At 34.4% G+C, this 19,220-nt stretch overlaps 1 protein-coding gene across 1 annotated transcript in view; it reads left to right on the top strand.

Moving 5' to 3' along the window:
* The first annotated feature begins 5,764 nt into the window (after nucleotides 1–5,764).
* Nucleotides 5,765–19,220, top strand: part of Cfap47 (cilia and flagella associated protein 47) — a 205,726-nt gene continuing 192,270 nt past the window's right edge. Inside the window, exons 1-7 of the mRNA XM_048335454.1 lie at nucleotides 5,765–5,959; nucleotides 6,531–6,682; nucleotides 7,792–7,907; nucleotides 14,430–14,568; nucleotides 15,850–16,078; nucleotides 16,484–16,644; nucleotides 17,623–17,750. Of these exons, the coding sequence (XP_048191411.1) occupies nucleotides 5,765–5,959; nucleotides 6,531–6,682; nucleotides 7,792–7,907; nucleotides 14,430–14,568; nucleotides 15,850–16,078; nucleotides 16,484–16,644; nucleotides 17,623–17,750 (1,120 nt within the window). The remainder of the gene's footprint in view (nucleotides 5,960–6,530; nucleotides 6,683–7,791; nucleotides 7,908–14,429; nucleotides 14,569–15,849; nucleotides 16,079–16,483; nucleotides 16,645–17,622; nucleotides 17,751–19,220) is intronic.

Raw genomic sequence — 19,220 nt, 5'->3', positions numbered from 1 at the left:
CTGAGAATGACAAATATTGCAAGCTATCTCTCTTGAACTAGTCCTGAAAAATGAATGTCAAGAATGTTTTTTTTTTTCTTGTTTGTATTTCTGTCCAGGCTGGAATCCTAGCTACTCAGGATGCTGAGATCTGTGGATTATGGTTCAAAGCCAGCCCAAGCAGGAAAGTCCATGAAGCTCTTATGTCCAATTAACTGCTAAAAAGCCAGAAGTCAAAAGTGGAGCTGTGGCTCAAGTAGTAGAGTGCTATCCTTGAGCAAAATAGTTCAGGGGCTGTGTTCAGGCCCTGTGGTCAAGCCCCAGAACCAGCTCCAAAAAAAGGTGTATTTTGTTTTCAAGTGTAGGTAGCAGTATAAGGGGTCAAATGAGTGATGTAGGGCTGGTGAATATAGTGACAGTACTTTATATACATGTATGAAAATAAAACAAGAAATCCTACTGAAATAGTTTTAAGGGTCTAAAAGGGGAAATGGGGAGTCACAAAGGGAATGAATTTCATTGAAGTACATTGTATGTATATACAGAAATATCAGAATGACATCTCTTTGTCCAATTAAATTTATGCTAATAAAAATGGAAAATATTTTACATAATAGACTAGAAAAACTTATTCTTCAAAATTAAAATAAGATATAGAACATTCATATAACAAAGTAGTCCAAAATTATAAAGAACTGCTTTTTAAAAAAACATTGATGAATTTTACAAATATGTTGGAGAGATGACAAAGAATCTTTACTGATGTTACCAATTACATGAAGTTTGAGATCAGGAGAGGAGATGGTTCCTGATGAATCAGTGAGAATGTAGTATAAACTGAGAAAAAGCATGATAGAGATTTATGGCGTTTTGGAATTATCCAGGGCTCATTTTCCTTCTAACCTACTTATAGGAATATACAGAATTTTTATCTTACCCAATTCTCAATGCAGGCACTGAGTGGTGACTTCAATATTCCTGTTATATGCACATTCAGCATCTGTTTTAATACTTCTAGTCACATAATGTGTATTTTTCTCATTTCTCCCTTTGTCTAGCCAAGGTTCTTCAAAAAATAAAACATTGGCGCTTTAATGCAAAGGTTAAAAAGAAACCATGTTTGTAACCTGCACTACACAGGTACCTAACCTTACTTCCATTGCCTATATGTTGTGGATGAAGCTTTGGACAAGTCTTTTCTAAATCTTTTGAAAGGCATGGAAGAAAGGAACCATTTTATGTGTTTACAAAAGAGAGTGTGATTTTGAATGCAATATCTACTCAATGTGAATAAAAATGTATGTCTCTTATTATATTTATGTGGAATTTTCCAGAATACATTGTTAGAAATGCTACTGAGCTGTGAAACATCATATCTAATGTATTCAGTATGAATTTACACATGTCATTAATTGCTGTTGTAGTAGCCTTTAGTAGATATTTTATCAGTCGCTTAAGAATGAGCTTGATTTGCTATAGTACAGCCTGACAAAAAGGAGATTTTATCAGTACAATAATACCCACATAAGTATATCTCTAAATTATAACACTAAAGTCTTTAGGAGTAAAATCATCTGTTGAGCTAGAGACCTAAGACTTATCACTTATACTTGACTATGTCATAGAGCTACTTCATAATCATTATGCTCAAACTCAGAAACTGCTTTTCAAACAATTCTTCTTCATTTTCTCCAGTTAGTGGGTGTTAAATACTATTTAAAATGTTAATGAATAAACATGGAGGTAAAATAAAGCAATCTGAATGGTTACATGAAAAGCTATGATTTTGCACAGATAAAATGTTTCCTTTATTTTTTGTTAATATTGGCTCACAATTTTGGCAAGATTTCCATTTCAAAGAGAAAATTAATCAGTACTATACAGTATTTAATTCAGTGCATATTAACTGTCTTACCTTGCAGTTGCAATAATGAAAGTCAATTTAAAGAATACTGTCAACATTTTTTACAAAGAACATAAAAGCTTAGAAAACCATGCATCTAATTTACAACAAAATCTTTTAAACATTAAAGAGTTGAGACAACCTAGCGATAAATATGCAAAATCTATACTGGATGCTTCTTTAAATATTGTTAATAATAATTTTAAATAATAATTCACTCCTTCCTTCAACAAGTATTTGCAGACTACTCATTATTTATTTATTTGCCAGTATCAGGGCTTGAACTTACTGTCTGGAACTTTTGTTCTGCTTGCTTGCTCACAGTTGCCAGTCCTCCATTTGAGCCACACCTCCAGTTTCATATTTTGCTGACTACCTGTAAAGATGAAATGGCATGGATTTTTCTTCCCAGGCTGACACTGTGAACGTCCCAGGCTGACACTGTGAACGTCCCAGTCTCAGCCTCCTGAGTAGATAGGAATACAGGTGTGAGCACAGGCTCTCGTGTGTATCATCATTCAATTGTTTATTTTAGAAAGGTGAATAAAACATTTTTGCCCTCCAGGCACATGCAATCAAACAATAAAAGACAATTATTGCAATAATTGTTTGTTTTGTTTTGCCAGTCCTGGGGCTTGGACTCAGGGCCTGAGCACTGTCCCTGGCTTCTTTTTGCTCAAGGCTAGCACTCTGCCAACTTGAGCCACAGCGCCACTTCTGGCCTTTTCTATATATGTGGTGCTGAGGAATCGAACCCAGGGCTTCATGTATACGAGGCGAGCACTTTGCCACTAGGCCATATTCCCAGCCCTAATTGCAATATAATATAATAAGTCATATGCAAAAGCTAGTATACATAAAATGATGCTCTGCTATATAAAAGGATGGAAGGTAGCTCATAAATGATTTAAAATTTTAAGTGGAGCTTTTTTTACTCTATATAATACAAAATGAGCACCAATCATTGGTATTGTAGAAGATTTAGTTGCTCCACTTGTAACAGATTTCTGCTATAAATTTTGGGCTCTTTCAGTTTGGAAGGTATGTGCTCATTTTTCTTTGTTGTATGAGGATGTATCTCAAAGATAAAAGCAGGCATAATAGCCAAATAGACTGACATGAAAGTCAGTTGTCAATCAGAATACAACATGGACTTAATGACTGAGTTGCTGGCTTATCCTGTAAATACTACCAATACTGTAAATCCTGTATATAATGAATATCAAATTTGTTCTCCCACTCTCCAATTTGATGTTCATACAGCTCATGACTTGTTATCCACTTACGACTCCGAATTTAGTAAGACAGTATCTGAAAAAAAGTTACAAAAACAAAAAGGATGCTGGGTGCAGTGGCTCATTCCTGCAATCCTAGTTTCTTAGGAGGCGGAGATCTGAGACTCACAATTTGAAGCCAGCCTGGGCAGTTTGTGAGATATTTATCTCCAATTAACCATCAAAAACCCCAGAAGTGGTAAAACGGGCGCTGGTGGTGAATTTCTTTTAAATTGTCACAGGGTAGATTGCATCTGCAGGATTTTATATATTCTTCACAATATCTGGCTGAACTACACTTTTATACAGGAAGTAAATATTCCTTTAAATGCACCATGAATTAGAATGATTTAGAAGATTGAGCGAAGTGTTAAATTTATCATCCAGTGTGTTTGTCTTCCTTTTATATCGCATCTCCCCAATTTTCTCAATAGTAACATTTTGAGAGTAGAGGATGCTTTATAAATATTATTTTGTTTATTCAAATCTAAATTTATATAAATTAACATAATCATTTATGGAATAGTACAGACGTCTTTTAAATAAAAATTTCCAAGTTCAAATCACTAGCATCACCCCCAAAAGAAAATTTCAAGTTTTTCTTAGCATTTTACAAAGCAAGTGTGTAACATCATAAATATCTTGACATCGGTATATGTCACATGTTACACACTTTGTCAGTTTTATGAGTTCTCATTGTGTGTTTGTATATGTGTGTGTTTTAATTCTGAGCAAATTTATCATCTTTATAAATTCACATCTCCACTAGCAAAATCATAGACCACCAATAAAAGTTATTCAAATATCTTCTGTCTCTCCCAATACCTAACCATCTATATGTCCTTCATTTAAAAAATGTTGTCATTTTAAACGTTATATAAAAAAATCATGTACTTTGTTGTCAATTACATATATATATTTTTTACCCACTACAATTCTGTAGATATTCACCCTTGTTTTTTGTGTGTAAATAATTCATTCTCATCACTAATATTTTATTCATGGATATATCACAAGTCATTTGACTATCCATCTGTTGAATTGCACCAGGCTGTTTCCTCATTTTGGCTATTACAAAGAAAACTCAATCATGAAAGGGGTGATATAGATAAAAATGCATTTTACTCATAAACTGAAATGTTGAATTGTAACCCCTTCATACAACTACTTAAAGATAATAAAAATGTAATAAAATAAACCTCAATTAGTAATATCCAAAATTATATGCAAATAAGTCTGTATTACTTTAGGATGAATCCCTATAATTGCAGTTGGTGGGTTGTACAGTAATTGCGTGTTTAGTCTAATAAAAATTGTGAAGCTGTTTTCCACAGTGGTGGTAAAATTTTACATTCTCATTACAAATTTATGACTGATATTGTTGCTCTACATCTTTGTGTTTGATGTGGGCACTTTTTCACTTCAGAAGATGACAATTTACTATTTTCTCATCATCTAGCTCACTATACACACACTCCCTACCTCACTACTTAATATAATTATGACTTAATTTTATATGGACCTACGTTCTGATTTGGTATGAATGTCTCTGGAAATTATATTCAATAATAAACCAAGTTAGATCTTATTGCTATTTTTCTTCTTATGCATAGCTTTCCATTTCCAAATCATTTTTGTTTCCTTCTATGTAGTTACTACTAACTTATTCCCATAGTTCTATTTCTAATTTCAGAATGCTTCAGTTGTCTAAATTACTTATCACTACATTCAAATTCAGAAAACATCCAATTGGTTTATTCATTCTTCCTGAAGTGATCTTTCTTTGTATTCTATTGTCTGTCCATCCCTCTATCCATCTGTCCACCCACTCTCCCATCTGTCTATCTGGCCTTGTGCTTTCACTTGGCTTTTATTGATAAAAGTTGGCACTCTACCACGAGTTCCATCTTTTTGCTTGTCAAGTGGACGTAAGAGTTCCATAGACTTTTATGCCAGCACAGGCTGGCTTTGAACTATGAACTTCAAATCTTTGGTTTTCTAAGTAGCTAGGATCACAGATGTGAGCCACCGCGTCCAGCTACTCTTTAAAATTTAATAATTTATAATAACTTTCTAGATAATTGTATTAGTAACCATTTGGATAGACTTTATCTCTCCATATATATTTTTAGTAGATTGACTATTTTGGTATTGTAAACAACATTGACTGAGAAATGGTGACCTAAAGGCCATTGAGAAGACGTCTGTATCCCCTGAAATTCTGTTTTTGACACATCTTACTGTCTTAATGGGTTGCTTGCTTAAGTTTCACTTATCTTTAAAGTTACTCTGAATAGAGTTAGAGAAAAATGTTCACTACACCAAATGCAGACTTAAAACACTGCAAGGCTATAGTTAAGTGAGCTGCTCTAAGTTCTGGACTGACGGGATGGAGTTTCACTATTTTAGTCACACTAGAGACCTCAGAATTCTTTCCTCACAACAGAAGTTTCTATTCTAGCTGTCCCCTAGCGCGGGTTTGAGGCTTCTGGAGAGGCGGGGCTACTACGCAGGCGCAGCGTCCTAAAGGTCGCCTAGAGACAGTTGTTCACGTAAGTGGCAAGCCCGGGAAGTTGGCCACTATTTGCTGGTTAGTCTGAGAGCAGCCATGGACCTGGAAAGAGGCTCCCTCGTCCCCAGGGACCCGGACGGCTCGAAGAAGGAAGTTCAGGTGCGGGTCACCCCGATGGAATTGAAATTCCATGATTCCCTAGCTGGAAGAACTTACCGCCAACCAATTACACTACACAACCTTGGCCGATGGAACCAAAAAATCCGATTTCAAGAGCCTAGCAAGCCACAGGTGAGATACTAAGGGGGACTGGAAGAGGAGGCTCTGGAAGGCCTCCTCATTTGAGCCTTGAGCACCTCCTTTTTTTTTTTTTAACCATCGGGTGAACTTTGGGTTCCCGAGGAGATGGGGAAAGGACTGGGCTCCCAGAGTTCAGTTACTTGAGTTGTGTGTGTGCAAGCACGTGTGTATGTGTGCGGGGAGGGAATGGGGGGCGGGGGAGAGGACCTAGAATCTATTTCTTCATCCTGGGTTTGAACTTTTTGACTACTTTAATTTTAATCTGTGCATTTTAACCTCATGATTCTGTAACTGCCTTATAACTGTGAGAACAGAATAATTCCCTATAGCTTAAATTAAGAAAATAAAGATCTGTAAGACCTCTGTGTACCAACTTTACAATAAAAATTAAATTAAAAAAAAAAGAAAATAAAGATCAAATTTTAAAAAGTATTTTATTTTTGCTTTTCGTATAGGAATAAAGTGTGTTTTGACAAAAAGTACAGTTATCAATACAGTTGTTTACATTACTTCCTTATGAAGAGTTAGAGTATATAATTTGATTCTTTTTTTCCTTCTGAAGTTCAAACTGATGTTAACTAACCTGGAAAAGGAGCTGGCTTCAGGCCTATACTTTACGGTGATGGTAGAATACCGTCCAATTAAAGACGAGGAGATTTCTGATCAATTATTAATCTTAGCGGGAAACAAAGTAATATCGATTCCTCTCATTGGGTATGTATCATTGTATTTCATGCTGATGTTTTGAAGACTTTAAAAGTATAAATAAGGGTCAAAATAATATTCTCTATTTTCTCTGATTTTTATCTATAATTTCCTAATGAATTTAAATGAAAAATATTTAGACAGTTTTGGTATTTGTAATAATTGGAAGCTTCTGTATTTTTAACTATCTTGCAAACAAACAATAATTGATTATTTAATTCTTCAGGCTTACAGTCATACTTAATTTTTAAGTATTATACATTTACTTCATTAAATTTAAATATGACAGATTTCCCCCTCCCCCTTTTTTTTGTTTTTTTTTTTTTTTTTGGCCAGTCCTGGGCCTTGGACTCCGGGCCTGAGCACTGTCCCTGGCTTCTTCCCGCTCAAGGCTAGCACTCCGCCACTTGAGCCACAGCGCCGCTTCTGGCCGTTTTCTGTATATGTGGTGCTGGGGAATCGAACCTAGGGCCTCATGTATCCGAGGCAGGCACTCTTGCCACTAGGCTATATCCCCAGCCTCCCTCCCCCTTTTTTTGGTACAAGAGTTTAAGCTCAGGGACTCAGGCTTGCTTGCTTGCTTGCTTGGCACTCTGCCACTTGAACCTGAACAATCAGCTGAGTGTTTTGTAGATGGAGTCTCATAGACTTTTCTCTCCAGGATTGCCTGGAAACATTATCCTCTGGATCTCAATCTCCTAAATAGCTGAGATTATAGGTATGAGCCACAAGTGCCCAGTTAAGATTTTTTTCATCTTAAATTTTGTGTTATTTTGATATTTGAACGTGTTAGTAGATATGAGTGTAAAACAAGATTGAGTGTCTTGAAGATTAATTTGATGCAAACCACTAATTTGACCTAGATGGTAGTTTCTTTTTACAAACCCAAACTATGCTTTGTTTTATTGTAAAATTATTTTTAATTTGAATGGTTTTTGTTCACATATTTACATGCACAGTTTTTCTTTTCCCCAGCAATATGTGCTTGATTAGATGTTATTATTTTGTTTGTATCCACTAACTGCAGCATTAATTTTGAAATATTTTCTACTTAAGTGGATATTCCCAGAAGAGATTCCAAATTTTTAATGATGTTCCTCTTTTTTCTCCTCCCTCAGGTTGATCCCATCCTGTCAGCTAGAAATTGATCCAGTAGTTGATTTTGGCACATTAGTTGCTGACAGTACAGTATATTGTAAAGAGGTTCATATTATTAACCATGGCAAAGCTCCTGGTAAATATTTTTGTCATAAGAATTAATTTATACTTTTAGCAGAGTTACTATATAATACTTTGTATATTTAACAGTTTTCTGATTCATAAAATATTTACCATTTGAAATAACTCAAAAGCAAAGTTTTAAAAAATAGTTTGACTGTAAAGGACAATGTAATAATTCAGCAAAAATGAATTTGTCTTCTTATGGGCGTGCCTTTATTAACAAAGCCTGAGTCTTAGAGGAGAGGTGATCTCTCTGAGATCAGGAATTAGGGTGATGTCATAGTAGTAGCATTGTTCCCAGAGCCCATCAGAAGCAGAGTTAAGGCACAGTCTCTTACTAGTTGTGTGATGTAGGGCAAGTATCTTTAAAGATGTTAAACTTCAGATTTCTTACCTATGAAATGGGACTACAAAATTGTATTATATTTAATTAGGTACACATTTAAAATTGTGCTATAGTACCTGGCTCATGTTCAGCACTTATAAATGTTTGCCTTGATTCTCTGTCATACTTAACTTTAAATTCATATCATTGTTGCTAGAAGACTTTTTCTAATGTTTTGCTGACAGAATAAATATTTCAATTTTATCCAGAATATCATTTCCATAGATTCTTATGATAGCCTAGAAATTTCCATGAATGTGTGTGTGTGTGTGTGTGTGTGTGTTTGTTACTCATGCACAATGCACACTTCTCATTGAAGGAATACAGTAAAAATAAAATCACTCATCCGTTTAGTCCTTTGATTATTTGGTTAGTATATCAGATTGAACACTCAATAAAATATGAGGACTAGATATAGACAGGAGAATCTCTCACTAACTGAAGTTTTCTCTGGGACCACTTGATTGATATTTCTTCCTGGAGAGGAAGAAAACTGAAAATTGTACCTTTGGATGTTGTTCAGTTAACATTCAGTGCTTTGGTTTTTAAATGAGTGGATGTTCACTCCCTGTAAATTTGTAAAATATTTATTATAAATAATCAAGTCTAGGGGCTGGGGATTTAGCTCAGCCGAAGAGCACCTGCTTGGAAGTGCAGGCCCCTAGTTCCATCCTCAGTTGTAGGGAAAAAAAATCAAGTCTAAACTGGTAGCAAGTGACTACGAGCTATATTGTTTTATCTACTACAGTTATATATTTAGAGCAGTAATAGGTACTTGAGAGTATTTTGTATTATTTTCCCTTCCCGAATTTCCCTTAACTATTATCCATTCATAATCCTTCATTTATACTAAAATACTATATCCTTTTTACTAAAATCCCACCAAATTGTTCAATTCTATTACATAGGAAAGCTCCCTGAGTTAAAAAGAAATATGACTTTAATAATATAATTTCATTTAATAAAACAAAAGAAATAACATTAAGCTGTAGCCTTAGGTCCATATGTTTTTGAAGAATTAATCCACATTGACTTTTAATATTGTATTCATATTTTGTGTTTATGTTATATTACATAGTAATATTGGTAATGATGTTATAACTGAGTACTGTGAAATGTTTCATTATTACTTCAAAAACTAAAGCAAAGGCTTATCAGGTAATTTCTTTATGACTTAAACCTCATCCTTGGATTTGAATCACCTTATTTTTCTGCCATTACCAAAATTGATAGTATAAATTATATACATTTTGATAGTTGCTTATAAATTAAAGAAAAGTTCTCATGAAGAACCTCACAACCAAAGATTCTTTTTCCAGTCCCAGGGCTTGAACTCCCTGAGCTATTTTGCTGAAGGCTAGGCTAGTGCCCTACCACTTTGAGCCACAGCATCACTTCTAGTTTTCTTGTGGTTAATTGGAGACAAGTGTTTCAAGGAATTTCCTGCCTGTGCTGGCTTTGAACTGTGATCCTCAGTTCTCAGCCTCCTGAGTAGCTTGGATTATAGGCATAAGCCACGAGTGCCCAGCAATTTAATGCAATTTAATTTTTTTCTTTTTTCTTTTCCTTTCCTTTCCTTTCTTTTCTTTTCCTTTCTTTCTTTCTTTCTTTCTTTCTTTCTTTCTTTCTTTCTTTCTTTCTTTCTTTCTTTCTTTCTTTCTTTCTTTCTTTCTTTCTTCCTTCCTTCCTTCCTTCCTTCCTTCCTTCCTTCCTTCCTTGCTTGAACTCAGGTCTTGAGCACTGTCCTTGGCTTCTTTTTGCTCAAGGCTAGCACTCTATCACTTGAGTCACAGTGTCACTTCTAGCTTTTTCTATATATGTGGTGCTGAGGAATCAAAGGCAGGGCTTCATGTATACGAGGCAAGCACTCTACCACTAGGCCATAGTCCCAGCCCCTATTCAAAAATTTTTATAAACATATTTTAAGCTCTCTCAACTTTTTCTAGAGAATGGAGAATTACCCAGATTAAAAAAACCACACAAATTTGTACAAAGGACCCTTCAGCTCAGTCATTGCTCTAGGTATCCTTAGGTCACATGTGATCTCCCAGGTCATATCAGTGGACAAGATGATTTGTTTCACAAAGCTTATTAGGGACCTTTGACATAGTGCTACTATTCTCTTTTGGGGTAAAATAAATCCAGCACACAAAATACTTTCTGTTTTGACATATCACCTAAATAGAAGAGTAGTTAATAGCTCAGGTCTCAGTGTGAAGTTGACTATAGTACAAATTGCTCATCAATTGGAAGACCCTGAGCAAAAAATTTAAATGTACTCTTCTCAAGCATTTATTGCTCACATATATAACAGACAGCTGGGTTTTCATCCTATAATTATGGTGATGATTAATAATTTAATATATTCCTTTCTATATATTGTGCTCAATATATATTAAATATTGATGTTACAATTCTTCTACCATCTTGCCACTCTCCAATTCCCCTTTTGTTGTCTACTCCTATATCTATATAAATATCAAACTCATTACCCATCCTCCCAAACGTTTTTTTCTCCTTTATACACTCCATGTCACTACTTTATTTTTGGGCACATTGGAAAACTTTCAAAAAGTCTCAACATCTTTCTTTGTTTTCTACTCCTACCACTTTGCTGGTTCTGCCAAGTCAGTAGTCTTACTTCTCTCTGCTCCATTGCCACTTTCCTATAATAAGCTATCATCTCCTTTGGTAAGTAAACCAAGCTAAATTATTTTCCTAAAGTTACATCTTACCTCCTTTTAATTTATTTTCTACACTTTTGATGAGCACTGCATCTGTAAAGAAAGAAAAATTTGAGCTGGGCACTCATAGCTCACGCCTTTAATCCTAGCTACTCAGGATACTGAACTCTGAGGATCATGGTTCAAAGCCAGCACAGGGAGGAAAGTCCATAAGACTCCTATATCCAATTAACCACCAGAAAACCGGAAGTGGTGCTGTGTCTCAAAGTGGTAAGGACCTAGTCCTGAGCAAAAAAACTCAGAGTCAGCACCCAGACATTGAGTTCAAGCCCCATGTCTGACAAAATAAATTGACCTAAAATATCAAAATAGCTCCTCTTTTTACCAATTAAAAAAAAGTCAGGAAAGTAGTTCCACTTTTAAAATTATATAAAAATATAGTAATGTTATATAAAACATAGTAATGTTAACATGTCCATTATTTTAGAATATTTATAAAGATTGAGAATGTTCTTTGGGTTTTTATTTCTGAATAACTTTTGAACATTCACTTACATTCTTTTGTCAGATGATGGTGGTGATGCAATAAATAATGGGATATTAATAAAAAAAGAGGACTGTCTAGGGAGGGATCAGCAGGAGTAGGAATGAGAAAGGAAAGAATACTGAGGGTGAAGAAGATCAAAGGATGCTATGTATACACACACACACATACACACACACAGAGCATGGTGAAATATATCAAATCCTGTTTGGAGTGGAGAGGAGGAGAATATAATGGAGAGGGTAAACTTGCTCAAAGAACACTGTACACATTTATGGACTGATCACAGTGAAGCCCCCTGTTTTTATTCATGTATGCTAACTAAAACATAACATTATAGTAGACCAAGAAAAATTATGCCTAACTAATTACTCTATAAGAGCTACTTCCCCAATTCAGCCTTAACTGAACAAGTTTATTTTTCCTCCTAGAAAATTAAGACATTAACACTACTTACTTAAAATGAATATATTTTATTTTATGACAGGAAAAAGTAACCTTAAATATTATGTCATTAGCATTACCATAAAATAGTTTAGTTAGCAAAATTATTATTTTTTTATTTTGCTCAGGTCATCCTTAAATTAACCAAAAGCTCTTTTTTTATGTTTTCAGTAACTCCATTGTGCTCATATTTAGTTATTGTGCATTAAATTAATAATTTTGGAAAGTTTTCAAATGTGATTTAAAAGTTGTGAATTAGGGATTTTCAATGTTTATTTAGTCAACACAATCATTTGTATTAATATTTTATGATGCCATTAAATAACACAATGGTTCATTGCTCCAATTTGTTGCAGATATTTTGGACACTACTTAGCACTAGGAATGTGTGGAGTACTGGGACCACAGAGATGAAATAGAGTATCTGATCTCAGTGCTGACATGCTTCAGTGCAGGCCCCAAACATTACATTAAACTATTAGCTATTTTTGCACTCAGAATGAGAAATCATTGTAGCTTCTGATATGCCATTTAATTTCAGAAACATACTTTTCCCTTACTTTCTGTGAAGTGAATAATCTTTAGGAAGTACGAGTGACTATACGTGCGAATGTTATATTCAGAAAAACTCTCAGCCCTATCAGTTATTAGCTGTGGTAAATATTGCTATGTAACAAGCTAACTCAGAATTCAGTACCTTTTCAAAACTATTATAATGGTACCTGGGTTTGAACTCAGGGGCTCTCCCTTGTTAAGCAAGTACTCTACCAGCTGAATATCACCCCTAGACACTTTTTTCTTTTACTTATTTTTCATATGGGTCAGCCACAAACTGAGATTCTTCTACCTTTACCTCTTCATAGATATTAGAAGTGGGTACCACCACACCTGGCCCCCAAATTCCATATCTAAAAATATTTTTGTCTCTATGTATGAGGATTGGCTAGAACTTTGAACTACAGTCATCTGGGTGCTCTGAACTGAAACAGTTGGGGCTATTCTCTTTCTTTCTTTCTTTCTTTCTTTCTTTCTTTCTTTCTTTCTTTCTTTCTTTCTTTCCTTCCTTCCTTCCTTCCTTCCTTCCTTCCTTCCTTCCTTCCTTCCTTCCTTCCTTCCTTCCTTCCTTCCTTCCTTCCTTCCTTCCTTCCTTCCTTCTTTCTTTCTTTCTTTCTTTCTTTCTTTCTTTCTTTCTTTCTTTCTTTCTTTCTTTCTTTCTTTCTCTTTCTCTCATTTTCCATTTTCTTCTTTCTTCTTTCTTTTTGCTAGTCCTAGGGTTCCACCTCAGGGCCTGGACTCTGTTCACTGATCTTCTCTGTGTTCAAGGCTAGCTCTTTACACTTCAGCCACAGTGTCATGTCTAGCTTTTCTGAGTAGTTTATCGGAGATATGAGTCTCATAGACTTTCATGCTGGCGCTGATTTTGAACAGTGATCCTCAAATCTCAGTCTCCTGAGTAGCTAGGACTACAGGTATGACCCACCAACCCCCGGCTCTTTTCTTATTTCTTTTTCTTTTTCTCACTTTCTCTCTCTTTCATTTTTTCCCTTTCGTTCTTTCTCTTTTTTCTCCCTGTCTTTCTTTCCCTATCTTCCCTCTTTCCCTCCCTCTCTCTCTTATTTTGACTTTCTTTTCTTTGCTTTTCTTTCTTTTCTTCTGGTCATGGGATTGAATTCATGGTGTAGGTGCTGTATCTGAGCTTTCTTGCTCAAGGCTAGTGCTCTATCAACAGCTACACTTAGAGCTTTATTTGATAGATAATTCGAGATAAGAGTTTCATAGACTTTCCTGCCCAGGCAGGTTTCAAATTGCCATCCTCAGATCTCAGCCTCCTGAGTAGCTTGGATTACAGGTGTGAGCCACTGGTGCTCAGCCTGTTCTATTTCTAAGTTTCAAGTCTATGCGTCAGTTAGGTTGATCTGCTCCACGTTTTTATACTCTGGGGCATAGGCCAATGAAGTAGCAAAAGAAAACATTTATCACTTTACTGTCAAGTAGATTTGAGTTTGAACTGGCATACTATCAATTCTGCTCATATTATATTAGTCAAAACAAACTCCATGGCCAACACAAAGTCAGGAGTTAGCAATGCACTTATAGTTTATGATAACTTAAGGATGTAAATTAAGCTTTAAGTAAAGCACCATCTGTTATATCAGTTGTTCAACTTTGCACAGGTAAGTCAGTGTTCCTATCATTTTTTTATTAAGTAAGGACAAAATGATAATGATTAAAAATCACAGAGTATGTAATGTTCTTACCATAAGTGTCTGCACATAGTAAGTGGATACTATTTTTGTTGTTGATTAGTGTTGAGTCTCTGGAATTACAATTAATTATTATGCTTTTTCAGCAATAGACTATCTTCATTGTTGTGTGTGTGTGTGTGTGTGTGTGTGTGTGTGTGTGTGTCCCTTACTAGGACTCTTAATGAAATACTGTAAGGGGCCAGATATATACTATAACTCTTGTTTTCCATAGGTTTGTTTAATGCAGAGTACCAGGGCCATTTGCCTATACTTATTTCTCCAACTAGTGGTGCTGTGAAAGCTAAATCGTTTGTAGTTATAAAAGTGGATTTCTGTGCAAACCAGCCCAGAATTGTGGATGAAGTAGCAAGGTAATATATACTGTTGTTCTAAATCTAATACAAATCTTAAAACTTTTTTGTTTCATGATTCATATGTGCCTTGGATTTATGATATTTTTCTTTCATTCAACAGTCACTTAGTACAAGTTGGCCAGTGATATGGTCTCAGAAATAGAAAGAAAACGTAGGGCGTGGCATATGGGTACACTTAACCAGACACCTCAGTTTGGCTTTTTAGGAGTGAGGGAGTAGAATAAGAAAGGGCTCTGGTAATAAGTTGAACCAAACACTTATTAGTGAAGCAGAATAATCAGCAAACAACAGTGTATGATTCTCTGTGTGTGTGTGTGTGTGTGTGTGTGTGTGTGTGTGTGTGTGTATCTGTGTGTATAGAAGAGAGTGGTTTTGAAGAATCATTTCAGGAAGAAAAAATATTTGACTTAAAACCCCAGAGGTATATATATTGAAGGATCTGAGACCAGTCAGAGATATAGAGGTAGAGAATATTTCAAGGTGATACCAGAAAAACAGAGCCACACAGGATCTATGAAAGGGCCTTATAGACCAGAATTTTTAATGAGTTATGTCTGTCTATTGGATGCACATTAAATACAGTGGACCACCACCAGTATTTCAAAGGGTGAAAAAAACGATTTAAGAATATATCTCACATAATAAGGTAAGTTCTGTTTTGTAAAATGTCTTTCAGTGTTTTTGTGGTATAGAAATGTGTCTGTTACTAAAGTGCAATGTAAAATATATTTCTTACTAAAGGCCACAGGCATAAATATATGAGAAACAGTTATGGGTCCTGATAGGAGTTCATGTCTTAATTATGAAGAGTATGAAGTCATTAAGACTTCTGGGATGGGATGTTTCAATTAGTTGACATTTTAGAAAAGTCATGGTAACAACTGTGTACAAAACAGACCAAGTTGTACAAATATGGAGTAAGTAGCTTTACTAGAAATTCTAGAAATGTAGCAAGAAGAAAAATGATTAGGGTAAAAACCTGGAGGACATGCCACTTAGTTCTTCCTGGAGTCATATTGTGAGTTTGTTTCAAACCTTATGGTTTTTATTAGACAGTGAATTAGGTCACACATATGGTGTTCCATTGTGAAGATTCAGACAGACCAGGGGACCTGACAACCTCTAGCATGTATGTGAAAGGAACTGCTCTTGAGATGTTAAATTTTAATTATAATGTAGCTTTACATAATTTTATCCTAATGTTTAGAAGGAAATAAATGATACAATTATTATTAAATATTTATGCATGTGGCATGTGCATATTTTATTTTCTTGTAGAGTGCGTTTACAAGGGCGACCTGATCTACTCTTGAATATCAAAGTTCGTGTGGTTGAACAGATTATTGAATTATTTAATATGACTAGTAGCAGAAAGTTGGAATGCATAAGATTTGGCCCTGTTTTTTTTGGAACATCAAAAATTGAACATGCAATTCTACATAATAATAGCCCTAAAACTATAAATTGGGTGGCAATAATGGAAGATGATTCTGTTGGAGAAGAATTAGTAAGTAAATCACACAATAGGGGTACAACAGGTTTTATAATTTTAAACAGATCTTTAATATCCAGAAAGCTGTTTGTTTTACATATGTTCCAACATGGACAGATGCATATGACAGATACATATTTTATAGAGTAATCTCAAAAACTTAATAAATTAGTATTTAGAGCAATATATATCTGAAGTAAATTAAATAAATGCTTTTGTAAATCAGTAACTAGGGTTCACTGTTATTTGTTTAATACTTTAAATTTTTCCTCGTGTGCCTTAGTCAAATTATGTATGTATTGCTTTAGAAGTAGATATTCTATTTTCTGGATATTGAAATTTCAGTAATTATTAAACTTTCCTCTAGAATATTTATCATGTTTTATAATAGTATGCTTTTATTTCTATTTTTTATTACAGGGATCAAATATTCAAGAAAGAACAGATATTGCCTTAAATAATCTCCCCTACTTAAATAAAATAAAGGATATAGATGTTACTCAATTTATCACATGCATGCCTAATTCGGGGACTTTAAAACCATACGAAAAGATTATGATTACGTTTTGTTTCAGTCCAAAGTAAGTAATCAAAATTACTTCCATAGAAATGTTAAGTATTAATGGAACTTATATGAATGCCATTATGTTCTGTGAAAATTTTTATGGCACTAAGATGGAACTCAGGACCTTGCACATGCTAGGGAAGTGTTCAATCTCTGAACTGCATGCTCAGCCCTTTAACAACACTGTGTGTGTGTGTGTGTGTGTGTGTGTGTGTGTGTGTGTGTGTGTATCTCCAGTATTGGAGATTGAAACAGGGCCTCATCTATGGTAGGCAATAGTCTTAGAATTCATTTATATTTTGTTTTCAAGATAGTAACTCTAACTTTCCATAGTTGCTTCAAACTTGTAATCCTTGTTCATCTGTCTCATGAAGAACTGATATTATTATAGGCATGCGCTTCATATCCAGCCTTCCTTAAACTACACATCAAGCAGATTGTATACTTTACAATAAACTGTTCCAGAAAATGCCAAATCTAATTTTCATGTTAAGGTTTTAAATATTCTAGCATGGTTAATATAATTTGTAGTGATCATTCTCATGATCATTTTGACGTTATAAAATCTTTGCAGACCCAGGGTGGTAAAAACACAAATTTTGGGTTGTTTTGCATTGTAGTCCCAAGAGTTTATTTAGCAGTGTGGCTGGTAATATGTCCTAAGTCCACTAGGGAAGACATATTTGTAACAGAGATTTTCAATTAATACTAGGAGTAAGATTGACTATTGTAGAAAATTAATCAGAGCCTTTAGACATTAATAAATTCTGCATGGAAAGAAAATCTTTCAGAGAAAGTATCATGTAAGCCAGGTCTTGATGACTTAGTATCATCTTAGAAATATTCACATAAACTCATTTTAATGACTTGTATGTTGAGACTGAACTTTGCATTCTTTAATTTTCTTACATAGACTTAAGGATTAGGTTAATATTTTATTTTGAGAGGTGAAAATGTATGTCTCCTTTAAAATAATTTATCATGATTTTTACAGGCTAGTAGCTGATCGTGAAAAGGATATTGGGCCTTCCCATAGGCAAGACTATGCTCTCTATGTGAGGTTTGATTCAGTAGGTAGTAAAGACGGCTTTTTAAGGGATGATGATTATAAAACTATCAAAAGTAAGTATAGAAATATCAAAATCATCAAATGTACAGCAGTTAACACTGTTTAAATTTGAGCATCACTATTTTAAGGAAAATATATTATTTTTAAAAATTAGGGAAATACAATAAAATATGTAACCATTAGATTGAACAAAAATGCACATACTGTTAAGTGTTTTTAATATGTCATCAGGGGTATGTTAAGAATGAAGTCAACCTTGTAATCATTTTCATTATAATTTGAACAGATGAAATTTAGATGACCTTATAATTTAAAATGATATTAGCTATGCAATGATCTAGAACTTAGAAAATTTTTAAAAATTGGTTTTAGTTACTGTGTCTGTATTTGTTCTTAGTGTTTGGTATAAGAGCATATCCATTTTTACTAGTTCTTTTTTTATCAGATCTTCACTTTGGCGCTTATGTACAATGTTAAGACACATGTTTTAGAGGGTAGATCTCAAAATGCATTGTACTTTTTATATTCTTAGGTAATATTGCAGTAGTTGTGATCAGTAAAGAAGTGGAATAAGACTTGATTCATTTAAACAAGACAGTCAAAGACAAGGAAATAGGCAATTGAGACATAGGCAAATTGAGAAAAATGAACTATGCCAAAGAAGTTAAGGTCTATCCCAGACACTTAGGAAAATTGAGAGTAAAATAGTTGCAGATAAGTACAAGTAATATTGAGAAAGATTAAACTGTGTTCCTAAGGCAGAACTTTATTGCCGTTACTATTTATGTCACAGTTTGTGACACTGAGCTATGTTTGTTGATCATATAACATTTATATGAAACTTTCAAGTTAATCTAGCTTTGAATAGCTAGAGGTAAAGATGTTTGATTTGTCTTACTGGTAATTTAGAGCCTAGAATTGGCCAGTAAAACCATCAGTGAAGAAATACACTCTTTCTAGATAAATGGCTCTTTGCAAAACTGTCCTTTCACTAACTAGAGACTACAATGCATAGTTCCTGTCATATTTCTAGCATCTTTAAACATGATATTTATGTCCTTACCCAGTTCATTTTCCATTATTCTAATCATTTTTTCCCCATGCATTCATCTCTCATAGTAGCTGGTTGGGAAAAAGAACCTTCTAATCCTATTAAATTCAACTTTTAGCCTGTACTTGATTAACTTGTTGGAACATGAATGTGCTGGAGAAAAGCAAAACAAAACAAAACCCAGAAAACCATGCTTTAAATCAATAAATATTATCTATGGGTTCTTTAAGAGGATTATTAGTCCCAGTGTATTGTACTATTGTTCAGACTTTCTCAATAGAAAACCATGTTATATCCCTTTTCTTTCTTCAATTCTCCAATTCTTTCTCCATCGTCACTCTAATAAACACATTAAGTGGCCTAGTAGATATTTATTCCATGATATCTACTAGATAACTCAAATTTACCATGTCTAAAATGGAATTCTGTTTTTTTCCCTTATAATTTGCCCCTCATTTCTTCTTTACTGTCT

The sequence above is a fragment of the Perognathus longimembris genome, chromosome 28 (assembly GCF_023159225.1).
Source record: "Perognathus longimembris pacificus isolate PPM17 chromosome 28, ASM2315922v1, whole genome shotgun sequence".
Taxonomy (NCBI): domain Eukaryota; kingdom Metazoa; phylum Chordata; class Mammalia; order Rodentia; family Heteromyidae; genus Perognathus; species Perognathus longimembris.
This window is presented reverse-complemented; position numbering and strand designations above follow the sequence as displayed.